General features: G+C 33.5%; 1 protein-coding gene across 1 annotated transcript; it reads left to right on the top strand.

Annotated features, from left to right (window-relative positions):
- The first annotated feature begins 3,611 nt into the window (after positions 1–3,611).
- Positions 3,612–22,205, top strand: LOC127723224 (prolyl 4-hydroxylase subunit alpha-1-like). Its single transcript, XM_052229786.1, has 12 exons — positions 3,612–4,046; positions 5,678–5,844; positions 7,173–7,510; positions 8,868–8,919; positions 9,852–9,976; positions 13,107–13,271; positions 13,681–13,751; positions 16,188–16,353; positions 18,393–18,479; positions 19,523–19,591; positions 20,255–20,351; positions 21,734–22,205. The coding sequence occupies exons 1-12, from the start codon at positions 3,850–3,852 to the stop codon at positions 21,796–21,798; spliced, it is 1,599 nt and encodes a 532-aa protein (XP_052085746.1). The 5' UTR covers positions 3,612–3,849; the 3' UTR covers positions 21,799–22,205.
- The last annotated feature ends 504 nt before the right edge of the window (positions 22,206–22,709 follow it).

Genomic DNA, 22,709 nt, shown 5'->3' with positions numbered 1-22,709 from the left:
ACTAAATGGTACCTTATGTTCGCAACATTTAAAAACTTATTTATTAAAAAGTTATTTTTCTTTTCTCATAGATATGCTCATAGTTGAAGAGGTGTTAACATTGTTGACTCCATTAATTAAAAAGGACAATAGTCTTTCTTTTAATTGAAATGCTGTACCAGTATTAAAAACCAATGGACTTTGAAATAAAGGATTTCTTACGATCAATTGTTTTCTTATGTTATATTTTAGATATCTGTATAATATGTCAAGCTCTAAATCTTTTTTCCGTATTAATTAAGAATGCCAATATGCCTTCTGTTAATTGAAAATCCTTTAGATAGTAAACTTGGTACCTCAACTATGATAAATTATATTATTTAAGATAAAAGCAAAATTCATTTATTGTTATTTTCATAGACAGGAACACAAAATAACATATTTTCTCATCCTTGATCATTCGAAGGATCTTTCATCCTAAGTTTGGTTGAAATATGACCTGACCAGTGGGGTTAAATTTTTAAAAAGTTTATGACCACTTCAACAAACAACAAGTTATAGCCTGTAGCCCCCTGTTTCTGATTTTTTTTTATATAGAAATAGCACTGTGTCCGCCTGTAGCCACCAGTTTCTATAAGTTTTATATAGAAATAACGTTGTGTCCACTTATGTCCGCTTGTAGCCTCCTGTTTCTTAAAGTTTTATATATCATTAGCACTGTGTCTAGCTGTGTCTGCCTGTAGCCATCAGTTTCTATAAGTTTTAAATAGAAATAACGTTGGGTCCACTTGTGTCCGCCTGTAGCCCCCTGTTCTGTAATTTTTATATAGAAATAGCACTGTGTTCAGCTGTGTCCGCCTGAAATGAGGACGATTTTCTTATATCAAGAAATCGAATTTTTGATATCAAAATAGGCATTTTTTTTTAAATACAAATTGATTTTCTAATATCAAGAATTATGTTTTGACATGAATTCAGTATTTTGATAAAAAAAATATTTTTGATATCAGAAAATAAGGAATAAATAGAAAAAAGGCGCCTCATAAGTAGTTGACCCCATATAAACATGTAAACCATTTGTTTTCATTTATATACATAACTGTTAATATTTCCAATTGAAGTTTATATTACTAGAACCTATGTTTATCCTGAACTGTTTATGTTCCAATATGTGCACTTTGAAGTTTAAACAATCAGTGTATGGTCTTTGCATGCCACTGAAGTTACACTTTATATTAAAGGGTATATAGGTAGAAAAATTTTCATAGACAATTAAGTGCCTGTGACTTAAACAGAGGACTATCCCAACGTCACCTTATACTAAAATAACACTCTGCTTTTCGAAAAACCTTTAATAAGTCAGCTATTTTTTTCTAACTATATACCTGTTAATATAAAGTGTAACTTCAGTGGCATGCAAAGACCATGAAGTATACCATTCCCAGACTAATATTGTACATTTTACTTGAAAATTGTCTATATCGACATGACTCATCGCATCATTTTTTGTAGCACAGACTGTCTACTAAATTCATACTTTCTTTTTCTTCCTATTGTCTTTAATCGGTGTTATGTATACGTATACGCCTCGGATATATTTTTTGTTACTGCTTAGACTGCTACTTATTTGGTTTGACTTTTTTTCTGGTGATGGTTCTTCCTGCTTCCTGTGGCATGTCTAGCGGAAGCTATTTTTATTGCAGAATCTACCATTTCAGTGGCTGTTGTGGTGGTACCAACTTCCGGTGTGCTCAAAACGGCAGTTTTTCGTTTCTCCTGAGATTACTTTATCCAAGGATTTTTATAGTAAGGCTATAACACGCTAGTAATCTTAGCTTAGTTTTCACCTTCCACTGGGGCTAGACTCTGAGCGTTTCCTTTCTTGTAGAAGGTGACGATTTCCTCTTTTGTTTAGGGCCTTGTTGGGTTGTGTCCTTTTCTTAGTATTGGGTACCTCAACTTGATTCTATGTCAGTTTGACTTCTACAGTGCTGAAGTTGACTTTGAGATCCAAAGTTAATTCTTCGACTCTAAGTCTATGCGTCCAAACAGCTCTGTTAACTCAATCGGAATCCCATGGTTGTGATTTGGTGGAAGGTTCATGGAGGCTATTCTATTATTGAAAAATCTGTCTAGTTGGCTAATGAAATAAAAAGGGTTCTGTTAAAAAGTAAAATAACAAAAATACCGAACTCCAGGGAAAATTCAAATCAGAAAGTCCCTTATCCAATGGCAAAATCAAAGCTCAAACACATCAAACAAAAGATTGTTCTGGTTCCCAAAACAGATAACACTCTATTATTAAAATACAACTCTAAGCATGGGATATTGCATCGTAGTAACAACACTAATAATAACATATTTGATGTTGATGATAACCTGATTCCAAATTACGTGTATAGCAGAACTGTTGTTAACTATCTGTTTTTACAAGAGTTGTCTAGTTCGAAGACCGGTATATATTTCTGTCTAAAAATCATAAGAAAATTTTTCTCCAAACTGTCGATTTCTATGACGAAAGTAGATGATTCCGAACCGTCTGTATCAAAAAGGTAACAAATTGAAATCCAATGCACAATACAGGAATGAAACAGCCATACACGACAGGACAATGGTGTGTTAAAATATAAATACAAATCAGGAAAAAATGCATAAATAGCAAACTCTTTACACTTAGACTTAAGCCCTCCCAGACTGATTGATTTTCATATGGGAAGGCATACCCTGCTTCATGTGCAACACCTGTCTAAACGGACTTTTACATATTATAGGAATAACACTTCATAATCACCATTCCAGTGCTTTTAAAAATGTTATTCTTACCTAATATTTGTTTTGGAACAGACTAGATCATATTTGCATTGCCTTACAATAGCAACGATAAGAATAGTACAACCCTTATGAAGGAACTACCCTTTATTCAAATCCCTGCCTATTGCATGTCTTAACAATGAATCCAATATTTTCTAAATCAACTTATATTTTAAGAGTGAAATAATAATCAAAACGAATATTCTAGAACCGACCGATCCTAACTGTCAATTTCTAGATTCAAGTCAAGATATGAAGCAAACATATTTGTATCTGTTGTATCCTTTATTTCAAATTGGATGGGATACATGCAATTAGCATAGTACCCAAACTTTAAATTAATCAGTGAGAGGACATAATCTATATAGAGACAGGTGAAGAATATGCTAATGTTGTTCATTATTTTTGAACGTCTCCCAAGTTGCCTCATACAAATAAAAACACGTGAACAAATCAATCAAGACAACCTGCATTTTGATGATGTCAGTCTCAGAAAACATTGTTTTGTGGAGACAAGGTTGTTTTTGTTAGAGTTTGATTTACATTTGTCTGTTTCTCAATCTGTATATTTGTAAAAACAAGACATTTCTTCTGCATTGGGCATTCTTTTATAAGATTGACTTTAATGTAAGTAGTGCGTTTATATTATGTGTACATTTGTACATGTTATTACAGTAATTATCCCATGTCTAACTTAAACTAAATCTTTAAGCTGCAACATATTGTCAAATTTGTCGAAAACAAAGTAAGGTGATTATATATTCAATACATCGTGTTTTCACGTGTAAAAACATTCAAAGTCGTACGTTTGAACGTCTTTTATCATCCAAACGATTCAAATGTGAATGTGTTATCTTTTACCGATTTTTTTAAAAGAAGTTTTCTAAAAGATTTTCTAAAAATTTTTAATTAAAATTAGGATTACATAGAACGTACCCACGACAACAGATCCATGTACGATATATGTTGAGTTAAAATATTCAAACGATCGACACACACAGATGGTGAAGTTTAATAACTTATGAAAAATATATAACGGATTTAATTCTACTGCTTATTATGATGAAACGTTTGAGGAAATTTTTATACTTTTGTGTTTCATTGTTGCACGTTTGTCATATACACGGAGAAATATTTTCATCTGTATATAAACTGTCTATAATATCCAAGGAGGAAGGAAAATTACTGTCAGCTTTTAATAAATACATATCTACACAAGCCAGAGATCAGAAATCAATATCGTTTGAGCTTCAAAGGTAGGAAGTGATTCTTAAATTGTCTTTTTTCTTTACCAATAGCTATTTTTTTATTTTCTTGTTTTGTTTTTATCTTTTCACATTTTATAAAAACTCATCAAAGATACCACCAGGCTTATAATTTCTGTACACCAGACGTTTGTACGCCAGACGCGTGTACGTCTACAAACGACTCACCACTGACGCTCGATACCGGATCCTGCTTATTGTTATATCAGAATCCCGTATCCCGCTTATCATTGTAGTAATACCGCTTGTAATTTCACGTGTTCCGCCCGACTTCGTTTCCCGTTTTCACGCAAAATATTTTGACTTTAACGTCTCCCGCTTACAAAAATTCGGCCAATCCTGCATCAAGCTTAGACCCCAATGAGACCCACCTTAATCCTGTCCCTGATGTGAAAACTACTTTGTTAAAAGTAAGACGTCTACGGTCATCTTTGCTCGACGTAGTCCAAATAATTGTGATGATTTGAAAGGCTATTTAGTGTTTTGCTGTGACGCGTTCCTTCGACGTCATAAGTATTTGGACTACTTAACTCTAGGAAGATGCAACCTAAGATTTAATTTAATTACAGATTTAAAAAAAGCTTTCTACGTAACCCCCGACCTCTTTTTTTTATTAAAAATACAAGACATCTGGGAGGAAAGAATGAAATCTTTGGATAATTCATCTTTCAAAACATCTTAGCTTTTCTAATTCTTTAAGTAGATGGTCACTTTTATAAGTTAATGGATTGTTGCTTAACGTGCAGTGAGTCATTGGTTATTTGGACATTGGATATTAATAGTCTGATAGCAAGCCCTAAGAAACGAGTGTTGTTGCTACTTTCTAAAGACAACAATGAGACCGATATTAAAGCCCGCCACTCTGACGTTTTCTTAATTTAGCTGGAAAAATGAAATTTGGAAAATTTTCTGTTTTCTGTTTTTTACTTGCCATTGGAGTCAGAAATAAATGTCTTCCCATGTTTTTACCACGTGTCTTATTATAAAAGAAAAATATAACCCATATTGGCCGTATTGTTCAGACGTTACTGGTACTTGCTGCTATTCACCCTTTCATTTAAATAATTTCAGGAACTATATATCTCATTCAAATATACTTGTTTACATGTAGTCAGATCTTCGGGAAGTTGAAAAATGGATGCCAAAAATTAGATATTATAATTATGATATGGCGAGGCGGAAGATACCAGAGGGACATTCAAACTCATAAGTCGAAAATAAACTGACAACGCCATGGCTAAAAAAGAAAAAGACCAACAGGCAAACAGACAAACAGACAAACAACAGTACACAAAAAATCCAAAGACTGAGCAACACGAACCCCACCAAAACTGGTTTTACGTGAGAGTATCATATGCTGAGATAAAGTGATCTGGGACCAGTATGACTTAAAACATTCAGTTCGAGCAATTTTTAGTTTCTCTATTTTCAACAACTTGGGGTTCAGTTGACTATTTTGAAATCTGGTGCTTAAAATTTGTTCCTTTCTTTAACTTTTCTGCTTCGAATGTTAACACACCAAGGCGTTAATTATGCATTAATACATGTTTCTTATTTAATTCAAATGAATACATATGCGTTTACATATGTGAAAGAAAGGTAAGTTTTCACATTAATTTCAGATTATTAAATGACCTAGAACCAATAGTAACAGAGAGTTTTCAGGATCCAAGATATGCAGAACATCCAATAAATGCCTTCCACTTGATAGGTCGATTTGTTTATAAATGGCCAGTTGTTTATAGCAGTATTCTATGTGAAGATTGTACATTAGACGATGCTGCATCAGGTGAGTCATAAAGGTTTAAAGTGTTTGAAGTATTGTCTGTGGATTGTATAGTTTGTATAAGAAAAAAATGTACAATAACGATTCAGATTGCCGGCATCTTTTTTCCTGGAATTTCCGTTACCAGGTGGGATAAAGTTTTGAAAGCTTAAAGTACAAATAAATGTTTGTGAGCATACATTTAAAAAACAAAGAACATACAATCTAGGAAATCTTAGAAATTGTCAACCTTAAATTATTTTTTTGGAAATTTTGAAACATTAACATTTAAGATAAACAGGCAATTTACAAAAACTGTACTATTTAAATGATGCCAGAGTCGACAAACTTGCTATCCGATTTTAGTTTTCAGGACACGTACGTGTTTGTAAAAATAACTATTATGAAAGACCACATAAATGTATTATTCATCGAATTCCTAAATACGATATAATGTTATGCTTTTAAAGGAAAAATAGCAGTTTAATCTTCTAGAGGAACGACTTTTAAGTAAGATCTATAAAAAAGTGTCAGAATTGTTTCACATATGTCATGTCGCGTTTTTTGTTATAGCTGACTATACAGTATCGGTTTTTGCTCATTGTTGAAGACCGTACGATGAATTGTCGTAGCTTACATTCATGTCTTTCAGATATCTCATTGGCAATATCAACACACCAGTTTCACAATTATTGTACTCTAATCCTTTGATGTTGTTATTATGAAGAAATGTTGAGACGTGAAATTATATCGTCTAAAAAACATATACAACATTTTATTATTAAGTATATATATATTTGATGGTAACAAATGATTCAGTAAGAAGTTATATGAGGGTCTGGATGAGGTTTACATATTAGATAATATGGCCAAAAAAATGAATAGAGAAAATTGAGCAATAGAAATAAAGAATAGAGAATAACTGGAGAGCAAACGTATAGAGAATAACGGTGGAAAATAAAAGAGTTACTAGGTAATAAAATACTGATGACAGAAATGAATAATCATTTAATCACAGGAAAAAATAATAGTAAAATGATTTTCTTGAGAATTTAAGAGAATAGAGAGAAATGCTCTAAATATAGAATGTACGATGACCAAGCACCGCTTACATCAATGTCATTCAGACTGTGTTGAGTAGTCATCAGTTTTACAATTCCTTTGACCTTGTGAAGATATGTTGAAGTATGAATGGATCATCTGAACATATCTCCCTTCCGGAGCACCTAAGATGATCTTTTTTTGACCTTATTGTTCCTGATAATTGTCTTTAACAGTTTAAAACAATAACCGTATAACTGCATTTTTATATATTGTTGTAACGGTGAATCACATTTTGTATTTATTTTCAGATTTAAATGCAACCTATCAAGTTGTTACTAGAAAAATTGGTCACTGGCCAGATGAGTACGACGTTCAAGCATCAGCACAGGCGTTATTACGCCTGCGCACGTTTTATTATTTCAACATCGACGAGGCAATCAATGGTGTTCTTTTTGATGAGCATTGTCAACCGCTTAATCCGTCACAGATACTCAAGATTGTTAGTATAGCTAAAGACAGCAGCATGCTGAATGAGGCAAGACTTTGGAGTGAAGCTTTACTGCGCAGACTTCCGTTTACTTCCTTCCTAGACGAAAATGTAAACGAGGCTTCAATCCTTAAAGTAGTGTCGTCCATATATGAACAGGTTAGAACTACATATATTATGTTATTCAACATCGTAATAAATAATTTTGTCTCGACAGCCATATTCTATTATTGAAATCTAAAAAAAACCTGAAGGCTAGAAAAATTGACAATATATAAGAGGGTCTGGATGGAGGAGTCCCTCATTTTCTTTATTTTTTTTTTTTTTAGACCAATTTCTCTATTCTTTGTTCATTTAACTCATTTTTCTGTATTCTGCACTTTTTGCCAATTATTCTCTATTCTTTTTATTACTACAATCTCGTCCCCTTCCCCCGAATGTGACCTACCGAATTAGACATATCACTGGGTTTGTACTTACATGAGCAACAAGACGGTGCCACATGTGGAGCAGGATCTGCTTACCCTTTCGGAGCACCCGAGATCTCTCCCAGTTTTTGGTGGACTTCGTGTTGTTCAGTCTTTTGTTTTCTATGTTGTTTTGTGTACTGTTGTTTATATAAATAAGACGATGTTGTATGAGTGCCAATGATACAACTCTCCATCCAAGTCACAATGTGTAAAAAGTAAACAATTATAGGTCAAAGTACGGCCTTCAACACGGAGCCTTGGCTCACACCAAACAGCAAGCTATAAAGGGTCCCCAAATGACTAGTGTGAAACAATTCAAACAGGAAAACCAACGATCTAATCTATATAGAAAACGAGAAACGAGAAACACTTATGAACCACACCAACAAACGACAACCACTGAAAAACAGACTCCTTGTCTGTTTGTCTTTTTCTTTTTAATCCATGGCGTTGTCAGTGTATTTTCGACTTTTGAGTTTGAATGTCACTTTGGTATCCTTTGCCTCTCTTTTAAAATCCCACTTGTATGACAGTTGTTTATAGTTTCGTTATATTGACAAAATCGGGTGAGCAACCCAAACAGACATAACTGTTTGCACCTGTCCTAAGTTAGGAATCTGATGTTCAGTAGTTGTCGTTTGTTGATTTGGTTCATAAGCGTTTCTCGTTTTTTTTATATAGATTAGACCGTTGGTTTTCTCGTTTGAATGGTTTTACACTAGTAATTTTTGGTGCCCTTTATAGCTTGCTGTTCGGTGTGAGCCAAGGCTCCGTGTTGAAGACCGTACTTTGACCGAAAATGGTTTACTTTTATAAATTTTGACTTGGATGGAGAGTTGTCTCATTGGCACTCATACCTCATCTTCTTATATCTAATAATTGTTTAATGTGAATACTTAGTGTGACAAAAAAATAACAGACGGTAGAATCTTTCAGGGGCGGATTCCTAGGAGTCCAAGGAAGGGGGATGTTATTGTCAACATGGAGATGACTGCTTCAACTTTAACTGCTAATAATATTATTATAATAATGTATCTATTTTGTAGGCAGGGTTGCATCATAAAGCATTAGCAATTTTAGGGAGTTTAATCACAGATGGTAAGGAATGTAAAATCATTATGTTTATCAAAAATTAATATTGAAATACTGAACTTAAAATCATTAGAGTTGTAATTTACAATAAAGAAATAAAACAGAAGCTTTCAAGCGAGGCAACGGATAGTCTCGGAGCTTGAATATTTTTTTCATTATTTTAAAATCCATAATACTAAATGAGAAGTATGTATAGATCAGTATGTCTGTGTGTCCTCCAGTTATAGCAATACTTCCATTTTTATGGGGTATATATCATTTAAAACGAACAACATATCAAACAAACAATGTTCTACGACGTTTCTACACAAAAAATCAAATGTGACCACAAATTCACCAAAAATTGGAAACTTTCTACAACGTTCTTGTAAAAATATCAATGCCTAACAAAATAGAGTCCATGATAAATGGAATAGAACAATTGATGAAATTAGTCTGGAATTTTCTTAGTGGATAATGATCATATTGAAAATAAGAATATTAAATTTACATGCATTCGGTTTTGCAGATGTCTTCAAATAAATATGATGTTAAGATCTCTACCTTTTTAATGGATTTAGAAATGTACAATGAAAAAAATCTTTACAAGAAAACATAGCATTTACAGTAACGAACATATAATCTTTATTTTTTTTGGGGGGGAGGGGGAGGAGGTATAAGAATAGAGGGCCTTCCAAGGTAAAAAATTTATTATTAATTAAAAAAAAACACATTCATTTTAGAAAAAAAATTAACTAAGAAAACTATCTATTTGTGTTAAAACATCTAAATCATAGAAAATAATAAAAAAAATTGTCAATACCTTATGATCTGCCTTATCAACAGGTAATTACAACCTTTATAATTGTTGTTGTTAAGTATGCAACACAATGCAGTCAACATTCATGTGAATATTAGTAATGCTATATTATATGTGTGTACATTAATGTATTATCTAGAACACAACGAAGTCTTAAACGAAAATGAACAAATTGATATTAACGAGGAGGAGGAAGCCGACATATCGTTTGTTAGAGAGGAATATGATGATGCTTATAAACAGTTATGTAGAGAGAACCAAAAAGTATGTATAAGAACCCGACATATCATTTGTTAGAAATGAATATGATGATGATTATATAAAGTTATGTAGCGAGAACCGAAAGATATGTATTAGGCTGCCATATGTCATGTTTTTCTCTAACTGTTAATGACGTCTTTACACTAAATCCATTAGATGTTGGATGTGTGCTGATTGATACTTTAATCTTAGATACATGATTTTTTATTAGTTGTTTTTGGCTTTGCATTAGCTGTCAGAAACTGTGAGTACTCTCAGATCTGTACTCATGTCTTTTTTGTTGTAGGGATGTATAAATACCCTGCCACGTCCTGTCTGTGTTTTTGTGATCTGATGAATTAAGCCCTTATCAACAGATTTTTTAGTTTGTTCATATGTTGTACTGTTACACCGCTGTCCCAGGTTAGAGGAGGGTTGGGCGCCCACTAACATGTTTAACCCCGCCACCTTCTGTATGTGCCTGTCCCAAATCAGGAGCCTGTAATTCAGTGGTTGTCGTTTGTTGCTATGTATCATATTTGTTTTTCGTTCATTATTTTGTTCATAAATCAGGCCGTAGTTTTCTCGTTTGAATTGTTTACATTTTCATTTCCTGGCCTTTTATAGCTTACTATGAGGTATGGGTTTTGCTCATTTTGAAGGTAGTACGGAGACCTATAGCTGTTAACTTATATGTCATTTCTTCTCTGGTGGAGATTTGTCTCATTGGCAATTAAACCGCATCTTCTTATTTTTATATATAATTTGTTAGAGAAGAATATGATGATGATTATCAATAGTTATGAAGAGACAACTGGGTGGTTTGATATTTCAGTAGACAGTCATTATTCCAATGGGTACAAATTGTGCACCACTTCTGTTTTAGTACTCATATGTAGCAAAATTCATACAAATCTTCTCACAGACAAAAAAAAAAAGCATCTGGCAAAAATCTGTAATTCACTTTCTGAGACATGTAAATTGATGATGTTAATACGTTACGCTCATGCGTGTTCAAACTTTGCGGACTTCATTGACAAGGGTGTGCTCCTTTTACAAAAAGTGCTTGAACAGAGTTATGAGGAAAGACGACTGAAATCGACAACACATATGTTTCATGGTCACTATCACGAATTGGTTGACCGATATGATGTGTCGGTGTCTCGACCTAATTTCGTGGTCTTAGATCTCTCGATAACAGTTAAGCTTTCAGCACCCCAATTGTGAACTTTCCAATTCTATGTAGCAACATTCCAGCAGCGCCTGCATACGGAGTATATATCTCCCAATTGATACGATATTCCCGGGCTTGTATTTCCTATCCTGATTTCCTTGATAGAGGATTGCTGCTCACAAGGAAGCTTTTAAACCAAGAGTTCCAAATGGTGAAGTTGAAGTCATCCCTTCGTAAATTTTATGGACGCCATCACGAGTTGGTTGACCGTTATGGCTTTACCGTTTCACAGATGATATCGGATATGTTCCTTATGTCGTAACTACAATACCCTTCCCTTTTCACGAATGTGACTTACCGAATTAGACTATTTACCGGATTTGTAATAACATAAGCAACTCGACGGGTGCCACATGTGGAGCAGGATCTGCTTACCCTTCCGGAGCACCTGAGATCACCCCCAGTTTTTGGTGGGGTTCGTGTTGCTTAGTCTTTAGTTTTCTATGTTGTGCCATCTGTACTTTTATTTGTCTGTTTGTCTTTTTATTTTTGGCCATGACGTTGTCAGTTTGTTTTCGATCTATGAGTTTGACTGTCCCTCTGGTATCTTTCGTCCCTCTTTTAAGTATAACCTGTAATTTTACCGATGGGGTCCTATTCCTAATTGTAATATTTTGGCTGAGTGTGAATTCGCATGGCGGATGATGATTGCATAGCAGGAGCCGCTTACCCTGTCAACGCACCTGTTGTAGTTCCTTTTGGAGTCCATACGATTCCCTCAGGTTTTTGTTTGTTATCTTGATTTGTCTCTTCCTGTTCGATTTACGGGATTGTGTCATCAGTAAACTACAGTCGCCTCAAATTATTTAAGAATCAAGACACTTTGGGACCTTGCTATTTCACTGTTAATCCATTTTTTTTAATTACCAAAATTAAAAGAGAGGCGAGAGAAACCAAAAGGACTTTCAAACTCATAAGTCGAAAATAAACTGACAACGCCATGGCTAAAATAGAAAAAGACAAACAGACAAATAATAGTACACACAACACAACATAGAAAACTAAAGACTGAGCAACACGAACCCCATCCAAAACGGATGGTGATCTTAGGTGCTTCTAATTAACTTTAAAAGTTAGTTTAAAAATACAGATGTGACTTTGTAATTTTATATAAAGAACTCTAGTCTTTGGACGATAAAAAGCTTGTCATTTTGCATAAGCACCTATTCATTGTTGACATATCTACACTTGTAAACAAATTGCAGGATGAAATGGTAATTTCTATTATTTCTATCTTAACAATATCTGAAAAGTCTAAACTTAGAAACGTTAAGTCTTGTTAAGAATTTAAGTTATTTATCAGTTATTTTCATGTTGTGAATTTCGTTTCCTTAGTTCATAAAGTTGACTTGCATTCGACCCAGTACTGTTCAATAGCAAGTCAGAAAATGAACTACGTGGTTGTTTTGTACGGGTACATAACAGTTACTGAACAGTCTGAACAGATCTTAATTGACAATAGGTAAATTGTCTGAACAGTACTGATATTACCGCAGTGGAAATGGATTGAAATAAGATTTAGAATGGAAACGGGGAATGTGTCAAAAGAGACAACAACCCTATCAAAGAGCAGAAAACAGCACAAGGCCGTCAATGGGTCTTCTTCACAGCGAGAAAATCCCGCACCCGGAGTCGGGCTTCAGCTGGCCCTTAAACAATAATGTATACTAGTTCAGACTGGATACATTATGTCTAAATAGTTTATTTTTAAGTCATTTTTGACCTGTTCAAATCAAACTGATCGTTCACATGTTGACTACTAGTGATAGATATCATTTTATCTTTTTGTGTTGTTGGTTTGTTGGCTCATTGATGTGCTGACGTGCATCTCTTTCTATTTATCAGCATTTCTGTACACAATATAATTTCATTGACTTGAATTTTGGTGTTGAATAATATGTTTTTTTTTTTCTATTGTAGACTCCAAAAGAATCATCGAAACTCTACTGTTATTTAAGTAGTACAGTTATACCATATTACAAAGGAAAGGTAGAAATTGCTAATCTTCAACCCAAAATATTTTTATTCCATGACGTCATATCAGAGAGAGAAGCACTGCATCTACGTAATGAAGGCAGCAAAGAGGTATCAGGCCATTTTTTTCTAAAAAATTTAAAACCCAATTTTCGTCAATTTTCAAAAGGCTATTCGTACTAAATATTGTTATAGATTTGATTGAAAGTATGATCATGTATCTACTGATTAGGGGGATAAAAAGTGGGGATGTGGGTTATAGGGTGTCAAAAACTGAGATCTAGGATACAATAATGGCAAGTGGAAAAAATTATAAAAAGTGGGAATTTTAGCACCCCTTTACGGATCTGACAACAGGTCAGTGCTTCGACATAGCAAGAAACATTGAGTATTGTTTAATTGTAATTCAACGTAATTCAACGTAGAAAATTATTTTAGATTAGGAAATACTGAAACCTTGTGTTCATTTATCCCGAATGAAACCATTATAATACATGACTTAATTGTCGTTTAAATATAGTTTCATAGATCCAAGCTTGGCCAGGGACAACTCAGCGGTTCAGAGGTAGATAAAACAAGAGTGAGTGAAACGTAAGTATACAAAGCTGGTGCACAATTCGGAATTGGTTTAAACTTTTTGAAGTCTTGCCAATTTAAGAGATACTTTTATAAACTTTTTGTTCAAGGTTTAATTTTAATAAACAAATAATAAAAACAACACGTTAAAAATTTCCTGCTTCCGAAACGGATTTCTTGATCTAACTTCATCAGGAACGCCAAAAGCCGGATATTTGAAAGCAAAAGCTTAAATTGTCTTTAACTTTAATTGCTAGATAATTTATAACATACATGTACCTCTTTAAATGTATTTCATTTTTATGTATGACTGACAAATATTCACCATGTTGATATAGGCTTTTTGGAAGAAGTTATCTGTGCTCAATTATCTAAGCGGTGAAATTAAATAATATTGCAATTTGTAATTTAGATTTTTTAACTATCCAAATGTATTATGAAATAACTGAAAAATGTAGGAAGATACCAAATATTTGTATTGCCATAACATGTCAATTATGCGTTTTGTTGTTTGTAGTGCTAATGGGCAATAATATAAATAAAATTAAAATGTAACTGAAATTGAAAATAGTATGATTTGCTTAATAGTCAGTTTCAAATATCACATGCATAATCGAGATGTTATATCTACTCTGAGAAGTTGGTCGACAGGGATGAAAAGCGGGAAAAGATTTGTCAATGGAAAATGGGTACTTCGGTTATGTGCATACATTTAGTCTTTGCATTAGACTCCCACAACGTTTTACTAGATTTCGTTGCAAACGTGTAGAGACTTAAGCACTCTCCTTACAAGAGGCATCAAAATTAACGTCCCTTTCCATGAAGATTTTTCTATACCCATATATATATGGTATGTTTACATATATTTCTAGAGATTTTATTATTTTTCTCTCTCTTGTCTACTTACCATTGCTTAAGTCTTGCAATAGTATTAAAACATTTGACTTTACTACACTTTACACAAGTATTCCCCATTCCGAACTAAAAGACAAATTGAAAGAGTTGGTATTACTTTGTTTCATTAAAAAGAATGGCGAACGTAGATACAAGTATCTTTTCTTGGGGAGGGATAAATCCTACTTTGTAAAGAATCACTCTGATTCAAACAAAAAATTCTCTGAAACTGACATTATCAAGATGCTTGATTTCTTGATTGACAACATATTTGTTACGTTTGGAGGACGTGTTTTTCAACAGACTGTCGGAATTCCAATGGGAACCAATTGTGCCCTCTTCTTGCCGACTTGTTTCTTTATTATAATGAGGCTGACTTCATACAGGAACTTCTTAGGAAGAAAGATAAGAAGCTAGCAATATCCTTTAACTCTACGTTCCGCTATATAGATGATGTTCTCTCACTAAATAATACAAAACTTGGTGACTATGTTGAACAAATCTATCCCATTGAACTAGAGATAAAGGATACTACAGATACAGTAATGTCTGCCTCATATCTTGACTTACATCTAGAAATTGACAATGAGGGTCGGTTGAAAACAAAACTTTACGACAAAAGAGATGATTTCAGCTTCCCAATTGTGAACGTTCCATTTCTATGTAGCAACATTACAGCAGCGCCTACATACGGAGTATATATCTCCCAATTGATACGATATTCTCGGGCTTGTGTTTCCTATCATGATTTCCTTGATAGAGGATTGCTGCTCACAAGGAAGCTATTAAGCCAAGAGTTCCAAATGGTGAAGTTGAAATCATCCCTTCGTAAATTTTACGGACGCCGTCACGAGTTGGTTGACCGTTATGGAATAACCGTTTCACAGATGATATCGGATATGTTCCTTATGTCGTAACTACAATACCCTTCCCCTTTCACGAATGTGACTTACCGAATTAGACTATTTACCGGATTTGTAATAACATAAGCAACACGACGGGTGCCACATGTGGAGCAGGATCTGCTTACCCTTCCGGAGCACCTGAGATCACCCCCAGTTTTTGGTGGGGTTCGTGTTGCTTGTCTTTAGTTTTCTATGTTGTGTCATCTGTACTATTATTTGTCTGTGTGTCTTTTTATTTTTGGACATGGCGTTGTCAGTTTGTTTTCGATCTATGAGTTTGACTGTCCCTCTGGTATCTTTCGTCCCTCTTTTAAGGAATGACTGTAATATTTTTTTCTGTTTATAAAGATATAACATAAAAATGTGGTGCGCACTGAATAACTGCGTAGCGTGTTATTTAAAAGTGTGCACCACATTTTTTAGCTTATTTCGAATAGACAGACAAAATATTACAGTCATTCCTTATTATTTAATTCTAAATTCCATTTTAAGTAAATTTAGAAAAAAAATTTTGGTGATCTCACGGTACATGACAAAATTATGTCTATGAGCTGATAGACAAAACACTTTCAGCCAATCAGAACACGCGTTACATCCAAATCAAATTATAAGAGCATGTCAGTGATGAGCAATCTCATTGCAATCATTTCAGCGCATGGTTGCATGATAAACCCGGAATAGTTATAAGGGCGACACAGAGAGTTGGACTGCTTACAGGTTTAAAAACGAAATCATCTCCATTGCTCAGCAACACCGAACCATTCCAGATAGTGAATTATGGGATAGGAGGAATGTATAACCCACATTATGATACTTTTGTAAGTAGGATATATTAGGACAAAACTTAAAGATGTCAAAGGCAATATACTTTTCCCCAGTCGAAGAAGGAACCAATGAAAAATGTAGAAGAAAAGGACCAACAAAAAAAAACAACTCCCCTAAAAATTCAAACATTACAACTAAATATTTATCAACTCACACAATATCCGGTGGTAAAGGTTGGTCACTGACTGGTGCTCTTTAAGTGAAAGCAGTTCTTGTACGACGAGTATCAATGCGGTGGTAACTCGTATTACGCGAAAAAAATCTAGATTACAAGGGAATCATTGAACCGTGCCGTCAACACAGGAAACGCAGCGGTGGTTATACGTGACACCTTTATACCTCAACAGTTAATTAATTAAAATAGGCTGGTTGTCGGATGACTGATACACTTGTGTTCATAGACGAAGTGTTAATAAATTCCATTTTATAACTTATAATAGAAGTTTATAACTTTCGAAACGTTACTTCAATTTTGACACAAGAATGATTTGGGTTGGTACCTTTCTTGTATGCAGCAATTGTCCTTTTCCCCAATTAAGAAAACAACTATTTAATTTAATATGATGCTTTTTATACGCCCGTTATCGACGGGACGTATGACGGTATATCGTAGTCCAGCCGTCTATTTGTCCGTATGTCAACATGTCGAACGATAACACAAATTTGCTTTATTCAATGTTCATAAATTTAAACTCACTATAAGGATTGACAGAAGAAAACTCCCTTTCGATTTTGAAAATTAGTTGGTTTTTTGGTCCAGATCAAGACATTTTTAATAAAATTATTGCATATCACACATTAACTCTTTGTTTAATATTTTTTAAGCTGTATGCTGTTGTTGAGAATGATATACGAAAGTTTTTTATTTAATTTTACGTCACAGTGTTTCTTTACTTTTACCATCATATTTTAGGCCAATTTTCAAACATCAAATACTTACTCGAGTTGGCTTAGATCAAAACTCTTAAAACTTTACACTGCTGTTGGGATTGATAAAAAAAAAGTCTCATTTTATCATTTTGAATTTTTTATTAATCGTTCAAGAGTCACAGGATTTTAACCGTCAGCTTTAAGGTTTTTTTCACATAGTACACAGTAAGTCCGGTTGGCTTTGATCAATTTACTTAAAACTGTATGCGGAACTAGGATTTTTCAATAAAACAGAAATAAATATCGCCGTGCGTAGCGCATCGTAAAAGTGTTTGGACAATTTAATGCTAAGAAATGATATATTTTTCAATCAAAGGGGGGAGGGTTCTACGTCCTCTACGCTTTCTTCATCCGTCAATTGTTAAGATTTGTGAATGTTGGCTCTACCCTTTTGTTCGATTTTGAAAATATTCTTGTCAGATATTCCAGAGTTATGACACTTTAAACGGTCATATTGTAGACTTTATTTCTATGCATCGGGAACTTTATCTGATGGGCTATTTTACTAAATACTGGCAGAATACCAGCTAAATGTTCCATTTTCTTCTGGAAATAATTTCTATATGCAAACATGCGCTCCAGTGCGTCTGTTTATCAATAGTGATACAGGTATTTGGTACATACAGTAGTCAGACTCAGCACTTCATCTTAGTGTTTTATGACATTATGACCAAACTAAAATTTTTCTCTTTTAAGAGCGAACCTGTATACCTAATTAAAAAATTGAAAACAACACGTTTAATAATTTCATGCGTCCGAAGCGCTTTTCTGGATTTACCTTCATCAGGAACGCTCAAAGCCAAACATTTGAAATCCGAGGGATGTATAAGTACCGAAACAGTTGAAGAGCTATATGACAAAAATACCTAAAACAAATAGCCAAATTCATCTAAGGTCAACTTTGCCTGAGGGAGTTGAAACCTTAGTTTCTTAACTAAAGTTGATGACAAAAAATCAAACATTAAATGTTAGTTCAATAACCATATCTATAATATACCTGAAAACTATGACTATAATTTGAAAAAGAGAACAGACCAACAAAAATGCATTCAGAAAAGAAGATCTAATTCTTAACTTTGTTATTAACCTCTATTTATTTAAGGAGAAACCATTATGGGGTCCAATAAGTGAAGATGAACCAGATGATTTGAGGGGAACGGGTGATAGAATAGCTACCTGGCTATTTTATGTGAGTAATTTTTAAATGATCATTTCCGTAATTTCAGTAATGCTGATTACAAACAAATTGTATCTCTTAATTCAAGATAGATGTGTCCTCGACATTAAAATATGCCTTTTCTGTGTTTACACAGGAGAGACATAATGTATTGTTCTGGTATTAATAACATAAAAATCCATATTTGATTGATTGATCGATCTTCGTTTAAAATTTCAAAGCAAATTTGTTATATGTATTCAAAACGATATGGATATAGCAACATTTTGTAAAGTGAAAATTCCGGGACTAAAATCAGGACAGCATGGAGAAAATCACATAACAAATGGCGAGGTTTCTTGCTTGAAACAGGCACTACGTGACAGGTTAAAACATACTGAGACTTAACAATCCCTTTTTTTAATATCAATCAGTCTCTTTGGAATATCAAAATGTTCCGACTAAAGAGATGGAGTATGCCAAAGGGACATTCAAAGCTTAAAAGTCGAAAGAAATTGACAATGCTATGACAATGCTATGGCAAAAAAAAAACCCACAAAAAAACCGAAGACAACATAATAAAAAAACTAAACAACAGTAAATAGAAGACTGAAGACTAAACAACAATAACCACCACCAAAACTAGTGGGAGGAGGGGTGTATTATCAGTGCTCATGAAGTGTAAGAGCATTCTGTTCATCAAGTGAAGAATAACGGTATTACAGACGACAAAATAGCTACATGTAAAAGTAAAATGATCTTAAAAAAAAACACACCAAGTACTGCTCACGGTGACTACAAAAGAAAGACGAAAGATACCAGAGGGACAGTCAAACTCATAGATCGAAAACAAACTGACAACGCCATGGCCAAAAATTAAAAAAAAACAGACAAATAATAGTACAGATGACACAACAAAGAAAACTAAAGACTAAGCAACACGAACTCCACTTAAAACTGGGGGTGATCTCATGTGCTGCGGAAGGGTAAGCAGATCCTACTCCAAATGTGCAAGTTACGACGTACGCTATGTTCTGCTATATTAATCATGCTTTCTTAAAATTATTTCCTTTCAGTTAAATGATGTTAAAGTTGGTGGAGCAACAGTATTTCCAAACATAAATACTCGGATTCCTGTTATTCAGGTAACAGCATGTGATCCTTATCCAATATTTTCATTCCTAATCTTTACTCTTTTCTGGTCTGACGACAGCAACAAACCTTAGCGTGTCAGTGGACTTTTACTCAAGTTTTTTTTTTTTTTGTAAACGATATACTTCCTTTCATACATTCACTTATGTAACAATAAACGATAAAACATGTTTTTGTATGAATCAGTTGTTCGAGAAACTTCATTTTATCTTTTTATTATATTTCTGACATATGTACGATATATGAATTTGAAAGTTCTGTTTTTGTTCTGAAATATGGAAGTAAATATATATATATATACATATGCATCTCGAACAGTACTTATGAAAGAACAAGCCTCAAATATTTCTCAAGGCATTCCATAAATAATTTCGGTTTACTTTGATTCATTTAAAAACTAATGCAGACAAAATCACATATGTGTTTGGAAACTAATCAAAATGGCTTTAATGTCGCATGTATACCACCTGACCACCATTGAAATGAAAACAATATTGTATGGGACTTCCTTATCATTATTTCAATAACAACTTAGATGACTTCGGCTTGCAGTTAAATGTTTGCCAACCTACTAGATGTAAAAGTAAGTTGATTGGTATGTAATTTTCTTAGGGAAGCTAGCATACTATTAAATATTATACTTTATTTCTGTCAAGGGAGGTGCTGCCTTCTGGTATAATTTACTACCTAGTGGACTAACTGATAATAGAACAGTTCACGCAGGCTGTCCAGTTGTAATTGGGTCTAAATGGGGTGAGTAAATCAGATATTGGTTCAATTTAGGGTTATATATTTGTTCTTTCAAAAAGAGGAAGAAGACACCGTAGACAGTCAAAATCATCAGTCGAAGAAAAACGAACAATATGTTGGCAAAAATGTAAAACGACGAAAAATCAAACAGCATTCGACAGTTTATTATCTTGTGATTGCTAGTTTGCACAATGCAAAATTGCATCTGGTTTCACTTCAGAAACAATTAGTCAAACTCATTTTTATGATAAACATGCTAGAAATGGTTACGATTCGTTTATGAGATAGATGTGGCAATGAAACAATGTTCCTAATATTAAGTTATTTACTTGACAGGAACTTGAAGAAAGGTACAGTAGATTTTTATCTATAAGAAAATAAAATAATCTTCAAAGCAGTGTATAATGTTAGATGAATTTTTACAACAGGTTTGCGTGGGGACATTCGGCATTCGACATTTAACTCCTGCTTATTACAGTTCACATCGGTGTTAAATATAATTTATGTCAAAGGTTTACATCAGCAATATATCGGTTTAGTTTGATATTCAGCATGGATCTATTTAATGCTCTTTCGAAATGATATGACGAGTCAACATTGTAAGTGCTCTCACGTCTACCTATCTAATCGGAGTTTGATTAACATAATGTCAAATATTAAGACAAGCACTATCTTGAAAATGTTAACAAATCAGTTCCGAATATTCCTTGAAGAGTTATTCCCCTTTGAAATGTTATTAGATAGAAACATCGACATTGTAAGCGCGCAAGTTACAATTTTCTCTCATTGGTATTTAATAAATTATTTTGGATTTTCAAATATTTTGGCCTTGAGCATCACTGAAGAGACATTAATTGTAAAAATGCGCATCTGGTACAGTAAAATTGGTACCGTTTACGTTATTACTACCACTGGGTCAATTCATCCGCTGGTGGACTGTAAATCCCCTAGGGTACAATCAGACCAGTAGCGAATATTTCGGAACTGACACGAAATTACGGATATTATTTGATTGACATTTGCTGTTATAAAATTCTAAAAATTATATAGAATTTTAAAGGAACATATCTCCCTCTTGCAAAGCTCTGATTTCTTGTCTGAATTTGGCTAAAATTTAGGTCTTTTTTAATTTGATCAGTTCTTCAATGTTGGTTTTATATTTTGGATTTTTAAATATGCTGGTCTCGAGCATCACTGAAGAGACATTAATTGTATAAATGCGCATCTAGTGCAGTGAAATTCGTATGATTTATGGTATTTTGTCTGAGGCTTTACATATATAAGTGAAATGGAAATTCCGTCTTGAATATGCATGAATTATTTGTCACTGTATATAAATAATACAGAATCAATCAGTCAGATCCATTCATATTTTTCTGTTTCAGTTGGTAACAAGTGGATACGTGAAGCTGGCCAGATGTTCAGGAGACCGTGCGATCTACACCCGTAATAGTCTTTCAATTACCAACAACGATTTTCTGCACAATACTAATTAATGAACTTAATAAGTGAAACTCGTATTAATTTTGAACTGTATGTTTGCAGCTTAAAATTCAATATATATTGAATAGGATTAATATTTTGAAAAAATAACTAGTTTTTTTCCACGAGAGCAAGTTAAGAAGGATATGAACATTATTTTTTTTCGCGATTTTTTCGTTTTGGTACTGTTTGTATAGCCGACAGGAACTAGCCTTCTTTGTAAAAGGAATTACGGACTTGGAAACTGCGTTTGTTAAAACTTGATGGTAACGGGTTTGCCATATGAAATTGAAATTTTATTCTGATATGAATAGAAAGTTCATATACTTGCTAAGTTTCAAGAAGGGCAATTTTACTTTTTTACATTACCTTTCTAATTAAATAAATACAGCAAAATCTGTTGTTACATATATTTCATTTGTTATAATATTATATGTAAAAATTTTTGAATTAATGCATGTCAAGAGACGAAATAAGACCCTTGAAGATAACATTTTGTGAATATCATATAAACACGCATTCATGTCACATCTGTTTGAATATATTGTGGACCATATATGTATGAAAAATTTGCAAAACCGACCTAGCAAAGTTTGACTAAGGGTAATGAATTTTCGTTCTGTGAACAGGTAATTGTATCAAATTTAATAGTGTGAAAAAAACAAGGGCAATCAAAGATACCAAGTTTATAATTTTGTTTGCCATATCAGCTTTTCCGCTACAAAAGACTCAACAGTGTCCTTCCTATCATAAAAGTTTAAAAGCCTAAGTGAGGAACGAAGTTAAAATTTTTTTACATATAATATTATAACAAATGAAATATATGTAACAACAGATTTTGCTGTATTTATTTAATTAGAAAGGTAATGTAAAAAAGTA

Source organism: Mytilus californianus, unplaced genomic scaffold (genome assembly GCF_021869535.1).
Source record: "Mytilus californianus isolate M0D057914Y unplaced genomic scaffold, xbMytCali1.0.p SCAF_13, whole genome shotgun sequence".
Lineage (NCBI taxonomy): Eukaryota > Metazoa > Mollusca > Bivalvia > Mytilida > Mytilidae > Mytilus > Mytilus californianus.
The sequence above is the reverse complement of the archived record's forward strand: the minus strand, read 5'-3'. Positions and strand labels throughout refer to the sequence as shown.

Bases quoted from the DNA above. Each gene is read 5' to 3' on its own strand.
- LOC127723224 (XM_052229786.1), top strand. From the start codon at position 3,850: ATGATGAAACGTTTGAGGAAATTTTTATACTTTTGTGTTTCATTGTTG. The intron at 19,592-20,254 runs GTAACAGCATGT...ATTTCTGTCAAG, and splicing joins CTCGGATTCCTGTTATTCAG to GGAGGTGCTGCCTTCTGGTA. The intron at 20,352-21,733 runs GTGAGTAAATCA...TTTCTGTTTCAG, and splicing joins TGTAATTGGGTCTAAATGGG to TTGGTAACAAGTGGATACGT.